The following is a 15,387-nucleotide window of genomic DNA, read 5'->3' on the forward strand; positions in this document are numbered from 1 at the left end:
AACACACGATTAAACTCAGATCTTCAACTTCCAACGTAGACCCGCACTACTATGTCTCCTTCTCCAACATCAGGGGTCTACGTTCCAACCTTCCAGAGGTTGAAACCCAATTACAGAAGACTAAGCCAGATCTATTATTCCTAAGCAAAACTGGCGTTGGACTGACTATTTCCCTAGATGAGTTAGTAATTAAAGGATACTCTAACTTAACTTCAAAAACTGACCCCCAAGATCGCTATGGGCATGGAATATGTGCCTACATTAAAAACGGCTTTCCATGTGGTAGGGACATCTCCAGAGAAATCCTAAATTACCCTATATGTGCTTCCGGATTGCACTTGCTCACACGATTGCGTTTATATTTTCCTTCTAACTGCCAGCTAACATTCGCGTCTGTGGTGACTTTAATGTTCACAATGTGGAATGATTAACCCGCTCAAACAAAACAGATAATGAAGGGAGGTTCTGTCACGATTTCTCCATTGCTTATGATCTCACTCAGATTGTTCATGAACCCACCTGTGTGGCAATACTGATGGTCAGTATGCAAGTCTCCTAGATCTTTTTCTCATAACTTGCCCTAAGCCATGTTCGTCTTCCGTTCTGTCTCCACTTGGATCTTCTGACCACTCGGTTGTATCAGTTAAAATAAAAACGAAATGTAATAAGTCCTCAGATGTACCTCTCCATTGTACAGTATATTGATACTCTATGACTGACTGGGATAGTTTCCGTTCATTCATATCAGATCTACGTCTGCGTTGCATGTTTGAAAAGGATGTGTCCTCTATAGAAACAGACCTGACAGAACAGTTAATTGTAGGTATAGATCGTATTATACCCTCGAAAAAACTCCCACAAAAACGTAATAGCCAGCCATGATTCTCTCTGATGTGCTGCTGCCATTGCGCACAGAAATCACTTTTTCCATTGTTTCCAACGTACTAGATGTACTGAGACTAAAGCCACTTTCAGGACTGCCAACAGCCGCGGTAAAAAAGTAATAAAGAATGCGAGAGAGTTGTATGCTCAATCCATCAAGTCCAAAGTGGCTGAGCAGCGTTTGGTTCCCACTAGTTTTAGCAAATAGCAAACAGGATCCTGAACAGAAACGTGTGCTCTATCCCAACTATCATCAATGGACCTGAGGTAATTTCGTCAGCATCAGACAAAGCCAAACTCTTTGCCAAGAACTTTGCAGCTAATTCTATCCTATACGACCAAGGCCACCCGCCCGCCCCTATTTCCTCCTGTATCAGAAAACACACTATGTGACATACAAATATCTGTGCATGATGTCACCAAGCTAATCAAAAACCTTGATTCCAGTAAAGCAACTGGCTCTGACGGTATTCCAATTATAGTGCTCAAAAAGCTTCAACCAGAACTAGCTCCGATACTTACAAAGCTGTTTAAGCATTGTTTTAAGGAGAATTGCTTCCCAACACTGGAAACTCATTGGTATGCCCTGTATTTAAGAATTCAGGTGATCGATCATCTCCCTCTTAGTACAGACCAATAGTCTCCTGTGTGTCATGAGTAAGTTACTTGAATCTGTGTTAAATAGAGAAGTAGTCAACCACCTCAGCAAAAATAACCTTCTTAGTGATATGCAATATGGTTTCCGTTCTGCTAGATCTACAGTGGATGTGCTTACGGTTATTTCTCATAGGATTAGTGAAACTCTTGATGGAGGCTTCCTTTCTAGGGCAATTGCTCTTGACATATCAAAGGCCTTTCATAAGGTATGACATAAAGGTCTACTTCATAAGATCTCCAGCTATTGTATAGCTGGAAATGTCTTTTCAATTATTAAACCATTTCTCTCTGATAGGTTCATAAGAGTAGTGGCTGATGGACAAAAATCAGAAGTTCATAGTATTAATGCTGGAGTTCCTCAGGGTTTCATCCTTGATCCAACTCTCCTCCTGATCTACATTAATGAACTTCCAAATCACATCCTTAGATCATTCATAGACATTTTTGCTGACGACACTACCATCTATGGCGGCACATCAAAGGCCGTAAACGACCAAGTTCTCTCTGATTCTCTCTCCTCCGATCTTGAGCATGTGGTACAATGGGGAAAAAAGTGTCTGGTTACTTTTAATGCATCTAAAACCAAGCTTCTATCTTTACATCATCAACGCTCTGATCCCCATCTGGCATCAATTGAAATGAATGGCTCTCATCTTGGGGAGGCTCCATGTTTTGACAAGGTTCTGAGCTTGACCGTTACTCCTGATCTAAAATGGGACACATACATCAAATCCGTTCCCAAGGTCGCTGGAAAAATAATGGGATCCTTTTGTTGATCCGGTAGTTATCTATTGCTGATGCAATTCTCTACCTATATAAGAGCCAGGTACGTCCAAGGATGGAGTATTGCTGTCACATCTAGGCAGGAGCTGCTAGGAAGATCTTATCCTGCCTTGACAGCATTCAGAATAGACTTTGTAGCCTAGTGAGAGATGCCCTCTTCTCTTCCCTGTAGCCTCTTTCTCATAGAAAAGACGTTGCAAGCCTGTCTTTGTTTTATCGTTATTTCCATCGTAAGTGCTCGTCTGAGCTCCAATCTATGATCTCCCCTCGCCAAACATTCACAAGAAACACTCGTTTGGCTGAAAACACTATCAATAATTCTCCCAACTCTTTATGTGTGCCTAAACCGAAACGTAGATTCCATGAACAAATCTTCTTTCTTAGAACTGCACGCCTGTGGAACTCTCTTCCGTTTCCCTGCTTTTCAGATCATTACAATATGGTTTCAAATCCAATGCAAACAACTTCTTGATGAGCCGTTCCCCAAATTTACACTTCTAATGATTACTATGATATTGTCCCCTTTGACCACTGTACACTATTTAAAACTTATCCTCGAGCGGCTTCTGGGCCTTGATAAGCGGTGATTCCTTTGTAAGAAAAAGAAAAAAAAAATAACTTCCACCAAATCCAGCATACACATAAAGCGCCCACTCTGTTTTGCTACCTACACCCAGTGAAGTACTTGCAATATTTGTATTCTTTCTTCTTAGATCGACTTCTTGTCTAGGACGGGAATCTTGCAGCAATCGCTATGCCCGGCCAGAATAAATTCACAGCAGAAACATTTCATAACGATCACCGCTTCAATACCCATGCATAGGAAGAACGTGTAGGTTATCACAAAGTGCTGCAACCACTGCACACATAAAACAAAAGAAACTATGCTATTCTCCCTCATCTATGAATACAGTGAGCAGGCTGGAACGTTCAAGAAGGTCTGTATTTAAAGATTTGCCTGCCAAAAATTAAGTTAGTTTCCTTTTCGATTTCTCAAGAATAGCACATGCTCAGGATAACTCCGTCACCGAGAGTCGTTAAAACCCTCCGTCCTTATATTACGCGCAATGAACATGAACTTTAATTCCCATCATGGAAAGTTACCACATCGAACGAGAATTTAAATCTTCTTTTAAACAATTTCACTTTGAACTACTGTTCTTACGATGCGCGCACGCACACACATGCACACACACACACACGCACACACACACATGCACGCGCACACACACGTGCACGCGCACACACACACACACACACACACACACACACACGCGCACACGCATCTCACAAAATCCTCACTTTATCAATCCTTCATGAACATTCCACACAAGAAAACATTTATGTTGGAACGATTTAAACTAACATTCCTAACATGTAAATAAATGTTGTTTATTTTATGTTAATGCAGTGATTTCGGGTTCTTTGTCGAATGTCGTTATTTTTTGGATTTTATTTTTATTTCGTTTGAAATTTGTGTTTTTCTTCAATAAAGATGCGACACACGCAACCACGGTTCTAAAAATTATAAATTAGTTATCCTACCGCCGCACGTTCCTATACATGATAGCCTGTTTGAAAACTCCCAGTGAATGAGATAATAATAATAATAATAATAATAATAATGATAATAATAATAATGATAATAATAATAATGATAACCCATCCAAGCAAGAAGACCGGGTGTCGCAATAATTAACAAGAAAGAAAAATCCTGTCAAATGGTAGACTTTGCTCTTCCAGCTGGTCACAGGGTGAATATCAAAGAAAAGGAAAAACGGAGCAAATACACAGAGTTAGCCAGAGAGCTGAAAGGGATATGGATGATGAAGAAAATCAGGATGATACCTGTAATAGTAGGAGCACTAGGAACAATTCTGAAAAGCTTTGAAAAAGAATGGGAGAAATTGGAATCAGGGGAATGGCTGGAAAAATACAATGAATTACAATAATAAAAAAAAAATAGCTGAAATATTAAAGGAAACCTTTGAATGCAGAGACAATTAATGAAGAAGCGTTACATGGAACCAAGAAAATTAAAGCTGCATATCTACAAGTTTGCTATCCCTCCTCCGTCCCCTCCCAATGTTCCATCACCGCGCCCCCAAAAGAGTGATACAAAATAGCCGTGAAGGGTCAAGGAGGATGGGAAAACTGAGAAGAAAGCACTGACCAGACTTCTGCTGGACAAGCACAAAGAGAACTGGGACTTTGGGGAGGTTTATTGCGACTCAAATTCCAGTGGATACCAATGTCCGCTGCTAGCGAGAAATCAATAGTAAGTGGCTTTTGCGATAATGCAAATTTATTTGCAAATGTTATCGAAAGAGGTGGAGAGTACTGAAAAATCTGGGGAAACTTGTTGTTACTCAGCTTCCAGGGAACACCACAGGCTGTACTCAATGAGATCTTTGATGACCTGTGTGAAAGCTTCTTGTGAGCCAATAATATAGACCAAAAGATCCTAAAGGAGGTAAAAAGAAGGAGAAAGAACTTAGCCATGGCATGGATCGACTACAAAAAGGCTTACGACAGAATCCCCCAACCATGGATAAAAGAATGCCTAAAAATGTATAAAATACCAAGCAGGATCATCAACGTGATAGAAAATGAAATGAGAACATGGAGACTAGAATTGGCAGCCGACACATAACAAAAATCAACATACAAAGAGACATCTTCCACGGTGATTCAATATCACAATTACTATTCATTGTAACCATGATGCCCCTGAACAATATACTGAAAAAGTGCCAAGCTGGATACAAGTTATCTAACATGGAGGAAAAATGAAGTACCTGATGTACATGGACGATCAGAAACTTTTTACAAGGACCGAAAATGAACTAGAGACATGAATAAACACCACTAGGATCTTCAGCCAGGATATCCAAATGGAGTTTGGTATGGAAAAGTGCACACTACTAGTTATAAGAAAGGGAAAACTAGAGACGACAGAAGGCATGGAACTACCCAACTGCGGGGAAAATAGATATGGCTTACCGCAAAAACGTGCTCATGTCTGTCAGTCATGCAGGCTGAGAAGGAAAAACAAAAAGATCCAAGATGGCAACCGTGGTCTTTTAATGTCCATGGTCTCAAACAGTTCTCGAAAAATCGCATCTCACATATGATTTTGAGGTGCGCCTGGGCACCATAAAAGCAGGTTGCTGGGGGGAGTGGGCAGAAGAGTCCAGATCTGTGTAGAGTGAACATCGTCAGACTTTTCCAAATTTGTTTACATTGGACTTGAAGGCAACGATATTGTAGTCGGTCAAGAAGCAAGACAGCAGAACAGTGTTCCATAGGTGGGCAGTTCTAAGAAAGAAACGTTCAGACCTGTCTAGAGTGAACATTGTTGTGCAACTTAGACTTTTCCGATTCACCAACCAAATGGAGATGAGAGCATAAGGGGAACAGGACGCCTATAAATACCTAGGAGTACTGGAAGCAGACACAATCAAAGCAACAGAAATGAAAGAGAGAATTGGAAAGGAATAACTCAGGAGAAGAAGAAAACTTCCCGAAACTAAATTATATAGCAGAAACCTAATAAAAGGTATAAATGCATGGGCAGTATCACTAGTAAGATACTCTGGATCGTTCATAGGGTGGACTAAAGAAGAACTGAGACAACTCGATCAGAAGACCAGGAAACTCATGACCATGCACCATACACTACACTTGAAGGACGACACTGACTGACTCTATGTGAAAAGGAAAGATGGCGGGAGGGGCCTGGTTTGTATAGAATATTGTGTGAATGACACCAAAAAAGAACTACAAAAATACATAATTCAAAACACAGAAAGAATAATCATGGCAGCATGAGACACTAAAAAAAAACAATAAAACAGAAAACAGAGAGACAAAAGACAAGAAAAGAAAAGTGGGAAGAGAAACAACGACACGGAAGATTCATAAGAATGACAAAAGATGAAAATAATAAAAAAAACTTGGACATGGATGCGAAAAGGATACATAAACTGAGAAACTGAATCCCTAATAACTGCAGCACAAGATAACTCGATAAGAACCAACCACATCAAAGCAAAGATCGACAAAACACAAGAAAACAGTACATGCAGACTTTGTGGACAAAAAAACGAGGCAATAAACCATATAGCAAATGAATGCAGCAAACTGACCCAAAAGGAATACAAGAACAGACACGACCAAGTGGGAAGGGTAGTACACTGGGAATGATTAAAACAACTGCATCTCGAACGCAGAAACAAGTAGTACAAACATAAGCCGACAACAGTACTTGAAAAAAGAGAATCAAAAAATCCTATGGGACATGGACATACAAACTGATAAACCCATCCAAGCAAGAAGACGGGATGTCGTAATAATTAACAAGAACGAAAAGTCCTGCCAAATCATAGACTTTGCTGTTCCAGCTGACCACAGGGTGAATATCAAAGAAAAGGAGAAACGGAGCAAATACACAGAGCTAGCCAGAGAGCTGAAAGGGATGTGGAAGATGAAGATATATATAATAGTAGGAGCACTAGGAACAATTCCAAAAATCTTGAAAAAAGAATGGGAGAAATTGGAATCAAAGGAATGACTGGAAAAATACAACAAACAACAATAATGAAAACAGCTGAAATATTAAGAAAAACCCTTGAACGTGAAGACTAACAAACACGAGCAACAAGCGCAGATCAGACAAACTGCTGCAGAGGCAAAACATGAAACGCTACATGGAACCAAGAACATTGAAGCCGCATATCAATAAGTGCTGTAACCCCCCATCTCATCCTCCCCATTATCACATCACCGCCCCCTCCCTCAAACAAAAAAAGAGTGAGACCAAATAGCCAAGTAGCGTCAAGGAGGAAGGAAAGATTGAGGAACTGACCAAACCTAGGTGTATCAGAATTTTTGGGGAATTTTTGACACCCCTAACACGAAACTGCGAATAAAATATAAAAAAACTCATAATTTCTCTTTTAAAAGTAGGTTGTTTATTTTCTTTATGGATTATACTTCCAAAATAAACTATTAAAGTTGTATAAAAAGTAATAGAAATATTATATTTTATTTTTTAAAAAACATTAATGAAATCAATTGAATTTTATGAGTTAAGTATTTTTCAATTTTTAAACTTCAAAAATCTATCAAAATTTTTTTATTGATTCAGTTTTTACGATATTTTCAGGGTCAATGTGACATTTTATGCTCTTTTCAATAAACCGAATATAATATTTTAGACAAACTTTTTTTTTTAATTCACGCCCCCCCCCCCATTTTTAAAATGTCTATTAAAAAGTAAATAATTAATTTACTCACCAAAGTTTTATATATCACAAATTGAAGATAAAAGATCAATAAATAATATATTCAAATTTAAAACAAAAAAAGAAGTGTTTTTTTTTTAGAAATTTACCTTAAAAACCACGTTTTTTTTTGTTTTTGTTTTTTTTGAAACCTTGGTCCTTGCTCCTTTAATTGAAAAAAAAAAAGGGTTTGAATTACATTTATCGAATAGTTATAAGCTTGGAAAGACAGGGGGTCGAATTATTCAATATATTTCACGCATTCATAAGGATAAGTACGAATAGAACTGGGACCTTGGGGAGGCTTATTGCCACTCAAATCCCAGTGAAAATCAATAGCCAACGAGAAATCAATGACAAGCAGCTGTTGCGATAATGTAAATTTATTTGCAAATGTTATCGAAAGAGATGGGGAGATTATTGGAAATCTGGGGAGACCTGTTGTCACTCAGCTTCCAGGGAAAAACTATAGGCTATTTTCAAGGAGAGATCTTTGATGACCTGTGTGAAATCTCCTTGTGAGCTGCTGCCGCCGCCGCCGCCAACAACAACAATAACAACAACAACAACAACAACAATAATTGATGATGATGATGATGATGATGACGACAACAACAATAATTCAAGGGGTTTTCTTAGTTTTTAATATAATAATAATAATAATAATAATAATAATAATAATAATAAATTGTGTAATTATCAAAGTTACGTACACACACACACACACACACACACACACACACACACACACACACACACACACAAGATCCACAAAGTTCTTATTATAAAGATAATCGTTTATTTATTTATTTATTTATTTATTTATGTATTTCACTTAGGTGCGTGAAAGCAACACGCAAACCAAACCACATGTGATGAAGCTCATCAGTTTCACGTTTACCACAAGCAAGCATCTCAAGAAAATAATGATACACAAGAAAAAGGATTGATCTGGCGAATTAATACTCAAATAAACAAAAAAATTAAATAAATACGCTTTTAAAAATCATTAATCTTAAATTAATATTAGAAATATATTAAGTTCATCTTGCAGATTCCTTTCGTTCGAAAAGTTTAGATTTTGTAAGTCACCGTGTTTTTCTTTGTTCGCGGAAAAATTAAATCTAGGTTAGCGAAAATGATGCTTCGTTTCTTTTTGTAAACATTGATTGTTTCGTTTTCCTTAAAGATAGATTTCTAAATTGGTGATTATTAAATTCTTATTATTGCTTGGTTAAAATTATTACGACGCATAATTTTGGTTTAAATTTCACTTTTCTCAATTGTTGGCGTGATGGTTTCAAAAATAAACAACCTCGCAATTGAGCGAATGAATTACGACAGTCGCAACGCATTTTGGACATGTTTTTTTATTATTTTATTTTGTAAATCCATGAAAACACTGTTTTTCAAAACAGATAATATTGACTTATTGGTAACATGTTTACATTAGGGGTCTAGGATGTAGTTAATTTAAAACAAATTTATTAATAATTCTGTTTGTCATCCCCCTTCCCCGTCATGCCCTTTATTTAACCACAAGTCAGGATTGACAAGACAAATACATACACACACCTGGGATTTTTGCCACACACACACACACACACACACACACACACACACACCTGGGATTTTTGAAACAACTTGTAATGATTAAGCAAAATCTCCGAGGTTGAAATAGAGAGAGAGAGAGAGAGAGAGAAGTAAAAACGATCAAACCGAGTTATGTGTTCAATGTTCCATCAACGTTTCGTCTTTATTTCATCCAAAGGAAGTGTCGAAATAAAGACGAAACGTTGATGAACATTGAACACATAACTTGTTTTTTTCCTTTTTTTACTTCTCTATTTCGTCGGAATACTATTTCCATTATTCTCATCATATATATATATATCAGTGTAACCCAGATATAAGAGACTTCCTACCAGGTCTCTGCAACTATCTTATATCCGGGGTACCCTGTACATTAACACAGGCTCTAATTTGGGACCAGAGAAAATCTCTCTTCTATCCGATTTTCTTATATTAGGGGTTCTTATATCCGGGTTACACACACACACACACACACACACACACACACACACACACACACACACATATATATATATATATATATATATATATATAGTACAGTACAGTACACCTCTAAACTCATTGAAATCATTACGAATAATAGAACAGAGCTGCTAGGCGTAAGGGTGAGTAATGTGTGCTATATTTTGATTTTTAAGAGAATGAAAAAGAATTGTTTTGTGATTTAAAAAAACAAAACACATCTATGAACTAGAGTAGTGAATATGCACTTTTCGGGTTTGTTTTACAATAATATACGGAAAAGTGGCCAAAAACAAATACACAGTGTAACCCGAATATAAGAGACCAGAATATAAGACACCCCGAATATGAGAGATAATCTCTGGCCCCAAATTAGAGCATGTGTTAATGTACAGTGTAACCCGGATATAAGAGATCTGTAGGGCCCCCTGAGAATAAGTATCTTATATCCGGGTCACACTGTATGACAAATAAATGTTATCATTACCAAAAATATATAGATAGACAAGTTTTTAGTGTATTTACTTTTAAACGTTTATTCAGTTCGAAAAACAAGTAGTGTCTAATGTTACATGAGAACCAGAAAAAAAATCGCCGCGAGTTGACTCTTACATTTTTTAAGTCTCGATAATGGCTTAAAAATAAAAAATAAAACAAAATAAATGTAGAAATCCACCCCAATAAATGTCACAGTAATATTTTACTTTTTTGCTGGTCCTGATTGCCTGTCACCGTACACACTTGTTTCCCATGGTGTAAAGAAGGGCGAAATGACGAAAATAATTGAGAGAGAGAGAGAGAGAGAGAGAGAGAGAGAGAGAGAGAGAGAGAGAGAGAGAGAGAGAGAGAGAGAGAGAGAGAGACGAGTACGAATTATTAACAGCATAAAAAATATATTTACTATTTACTTGAAAATAGATGACGTCACAAAATCAGCTTTATTTTTTTTCGAAAGTTGCCAAAAACTACTATTTCATCTTTTATGACGGCATCCATGTTAAGTAAATAGTTTCTGGTAAAAACATGATAATCAACCAATGTCAACTTTAAGAAATTATATATTTAATATATTTGAAAAATACTGACTAAACGGCTCACAGCTGGTCTTGTTTACAATTAAAAAAAAAATTAAAAACGAAGAGTTAATAAGTAAATATAAGGATTTGCAAAATCATAACAAAGATGAAGCGCCATGATAGAAAGAGGAAATGAACTTCGACAACCAGCTTCCTTTGTTGCAACGAGCGTTTTTATTGGTTGTCGCCAGTCCAGTTTTGTAAGGGCGATTCTGATTGGTCGCCAGTGCGGAACTCTTCAATGCTCGTTTTAAAGTTACAAAAATTTCGTTATAGCAAAAATGGCTGAACTTCTTGAAGGACAACATTATGGCTTGTCTACCAATACTGAAGGCGATAAAACTATAATCCACCTGAAACTTACCGACTCTGCACTAAAAACACTTGAGGAATATGCCAAACAAAAGGTAAGGCTTCTATTTCAACCAGTCCCCCGTTTGGTTTTATTTTAAACTTATTCAGTAATACGTCTGCTATATATAATGGAGAAAGAGACTTATTATTAGTATCTAATAAGTTGAATATCTTTCCGATCAATCAGTGCTCAACATTAAAATAACTTGTTAGTAGAGCTGGTATATAGTTGTTTTATACCGACAAATTTATATTTAGCACGTGCATCCTCGTCAAAACCAATCTATTATTTAACTCGAATCTTCCATGATAAATTGGCTGAACACCTTTCGAATTATATACTTTGTGTTAGTGTCCCTATTTGGGTGGGTGGCTCCCCATAAGGGCACTGTTAGACACAAGGTTGGTCATTAATGTGAGAGAAGGTCTAGATCCTCATAAAAAGGGGGTTCTCTAGACTGAGAACAAAAATAAGTATAATCGCATTGGCTTCTTCATCGCTAATAAATGTACTCTAGTCAGCTCCCCCCCCCCCGAAAAGAAGTAGTAATACCTGGGAGGATAACATTTTCAAACAGAACATTTTCGCTTGGAGACAATATAAAAAAAAAAAAAATTCTAAAATTTTGTTCGTCGTTTTTATATTCTAATTAATAATTGCAGTTAATGTTCAGGATTTCAAGTCTCCTATTGGGACAATTTGTCAATTGGAGTACCGATTTGGCTTAACATTCGACCATATTTTTCGATAAATATCTTTTTCTTTTTTTTTTTTTTTTTAAAGCAAACTGAATTTTAATTTATCTTAGTTTTAACAGTTAAAACTTTAATGTCTTAGTTGCTGGTAGCCATTGTTCTTTTTTTTTTTTTTTTTTCTACACCAAAAATACTTCTATTTTTTTGTTCATTCATATTCACAGAAACTTTTTCAAGCGTAATATTCAGTTTCAATTTGTTAAAATTTATCTAACGAATTTATTATTCGTTAGATAAATTTCAATTAAAATTTAATGAGCTACCACGTTGAAACCACACGAAGATTACGATTTTAAAAGCGAAACAAAAGTAAAAAAAAAAAAAAAAAAAAAAAAAATTTCGTTTTCAATAATTTATTTATAAATTATTGAAAACGAAATAATTGCAGGCTAGTCAAACTCTCCTCGAAAGAAAGACATAATGCCTGTGAGGAAACTGAAAACGTATTTCAGCTTCTGAAATTATTTCCCTCCCCACCTGTTAAAAAGAAAATGGTACTCCTGCAGAGAGTGATCCGTACTGAAATAATAACGTTATTATTTAAAAAACCATTCTTAACATGGGGAGAGGAGGGTATTTTGTACCTATTCTGTACTTTAACCTTACAATTGAATAATAATAAAAAAAAACTTTAATTAAACTTGGAAATACGATTTTAAAAAAGAGCTGATCAATGAGTACAAGGGCACCAAGAATTCATTTTTACAAACATTTATTTCGAATAAAAAAAAACTAAAAAAAAAAAAAAAAAACCCAAGATATTTCAACTGTCTTTATGGTACGATTGAATTAATCCACGTCAAAAATATCAATTTAATATTTAAAATCTATTTAAGAGATTTCCTAGGCCTCATTCGGACCAAAATCACTATTTCTAACGCCTTTTCACCTCTTCTATTCTCGGTTAGTGGATGAGAAATCCTTCATGACTGAGACAATTTATTTTTGTTCCTATCCAGAGTGCCCTTTTCTTTTCCTTTTTTTTTGGGGGGGGGAGGGTGGATTTTCCCCACATTAAAAACTGACCTTGTGTCTAACTTTGCCCTCGTGGGAAAGCAAATAAATCAGAACATTAAGAATGAAACTGAAAAATATGGTTTCTTCCATAATTTCTTAGCACTTCCACTGTTTATTGTTCATGGTTTCTCAGTAATTTCCTTTTCTTCATAATTAGCAAGGTAACTCAGAATTGCCCGGGAGTCTTGGTATTTCATTTATTTTTTAATATGATTTTGCAAGTTGAATTATTATGGTATTGTTTAGGTGGTTTCACTGGTTTGGTTAGATTTATGGCTTAAACGAAATTTATAAAACTGCTTCAATCTCTATAAAATTATTGGATATAAAAGTGGATTCCAAAACTTTTTTTTTTTTTTTTAAATAACGGGGAAGGATTTGAAAGCCTGTTTAAATGAATTTCTATTCAAAAATTAAGTTTTCCAATTTCGAACGTTCACGAAGTAATTTTACTTCCAAACTAGTAACAAAAGATTAAAATGGCTGACTTGTTTATGGAGATGTCGAATGCATGTCGATGGGTGTAATTTTGTACCTATATATACGTATACACACATCTATAATTTGAATATGATATTTGAAATATTTACTTTACGGTATAGTATTTTTATTTCGGTAATCAATATATATATAAATATATATATATAGACTATTCTAATCTCCTTATATATATATATGTGTGTGTCACGTAGATACTAGAAAGACACGTGAAGCTGTCTTATTCTATTCCATTTATTTTGGTACTTTAAAGCAATGACTTACCTATTTGGTGTCAATCTAATTTTTATTGTCATAAAAATTTTAATCTACGTTTTAAATCTGGGAATATCGACGGGACGGGCCTACCCAGGCACTTTTGGCAGGTTAGTTTCCTCTGCTGCCTGCACCTCATCCTCCTCAATCACACTTTCGGGTTTTTTTTTTTTTTTACTTACTACACATTCGAAAAAGTTGTAAAACAAAAATATATAACAAATAAATGTTATCAAAAGCACGATAAGTTATTTTTCTACTTAGCTATATAAGTTTTTAGTGTTTTTATTTAATGTAAAATGTTGGTGCTAATGCAGAAAGTGTCGTGGCTGCCGCGCTATTTTTTTTTTTTTTTCAATCGTATTTCCACGTTTAAATTAAAGGTTTTTTATTTTTATTTTTTTATTTTTTTTTTTAATTCAATTGTAAGGTTAAAGTACAGAATAGGTACAAAACACCCTCCCCGCCCCATGTTAAGAATGGCCTTTTAAATGTTATTATTTCAGCACGGATCACTCTTTGCATGAGTACCGAAATGTTTATTCGGTTCGAAAAACGAATGATGTTGAACACTGTAGAACAAGATGGCTGCAATGTCTAACACCATTTTGTTTTATCTCTTATTTTGAAGTGATTATCAAGTCTTCAGACATTTTTTCTTCGCCAACATTACTCGTTTTTCGAACCGAATAAACATTTTACATTAAAATAAAAACACTAAAAACTTATCCAGTTAAATAGAAAAGTAACTTTGATAACATTTGTTGGTGCTAGTGCAGAGAGTGATCCGCGCTATTTTTTTAAATCGTATTTCCAAGTTTAATTAAAGTTTTTTGTGTTTTTTTTTTTTTTATTCAATTGTAAGGTTGAAAGTATAGAATATAAAACTAGACAAAATAGTTAGAAACTCGCTCAATGTTACCGTGACATAGGCTGACATTATTCGGTGTTTTTTTTTTTTACTTTATTTTTATTTTCCCAAACTTACCGTGTCAAAGGGAGAGTCGGACACCATTTTTAATTTTCCAATATATCGGTAAACACTTTTTCGAGCTGAATAAGCATGGTACATTAAATAAAAACACTAAAAACATATCCAGTTAAGTAGAAAAGTAACTTATCTTGCCTTTGATAACATTTATTTGTTCTATATTTGTTTTGTGACAACTTTTTCGAATCTGTGTACAGTAATACAAACCCAAGAGCTTTGTTAATTATTCTTTATTATCACCTAAAAGCTACGTTAAAAATTAAATTTAACTTGAAAATCCGATCTAAAAAAATAAAGTAGCATGTTTCATAAACTGCATAAGTGCCACAGAATCTTTTTATACAAAGACATCGATGGTCGAGTTCTGTTGGCGTTCGAATATCTGTCGGTGGTTTTCGGATGAAATAATAACGTAATTTCTCACACAGGCTGCATTTTTATGATCAATTTATTTTAAATTTTCACGTCATTTTTTTTTCTTTGCTGTCGACGATTCTTTTTTTATGATTGTATTTTTATCTTTTCGTTAAAAAAAAAGTAGTGGTGTGTCCGCCATGACAGACAATGAAATCATTTTCCAAATGAAAATGAAAAAAAGTTGCTCAATATTCGCCGCTCTGTTATTAAAAAAAATAAAAAATAAACATTAAAATAAAAATCATAAGACTAAATTTAAAAGAAAACTATAAAATGTATCGATGTAGATATATTCGAATTGTAATCAAATTGTTGTAGTTCTTTTTTTGGTTGGTCTAATTTTCCAAAACGAAACCTCGAT

General features: G+C 35.2%; 1 protein-coding gene across 1 annotated transcript in view; it reads left to right on the top strand.

Annotated features, from left to right (window-relative positions):
- The first annotated feature begins 10,886 nt into the window (after positions 1 to 10,886).
- The window catches only part of LOC145249558 (RNA polymerase II elongation factor ELL-like), a 185,173-nt gene continuing 180,672 nt past the window's right edge, over positions 10,887 to 15,387 (top strand). The window contains exon 1 of the mRNA XM_080111232.1: positions 10,887 to 11,145. Coding sequence (XP_079967358.1) covers positions 11,020 to 11,145 — 126 coding nt within the window. The 5' untranslated portion in view covers positions 10,887 to 11,019. The remainder of the gene's footprint in view (positions 11,146 to 15,387) is intronic.

Source organism: Euprymna scolopes, chromosome 28 (assembly GCF_053919585.1).
Source record: "Euprymna scolopes isolate OS-2025 chromosome 28, ASM5391958v1, whole genome shotgun sequence".
NCBI lineage: Eukaryota > Metazoa > Mollusca > Cephalopoda > Sepiida > Sepiolidae > Euprymna > Euprymna scolopes.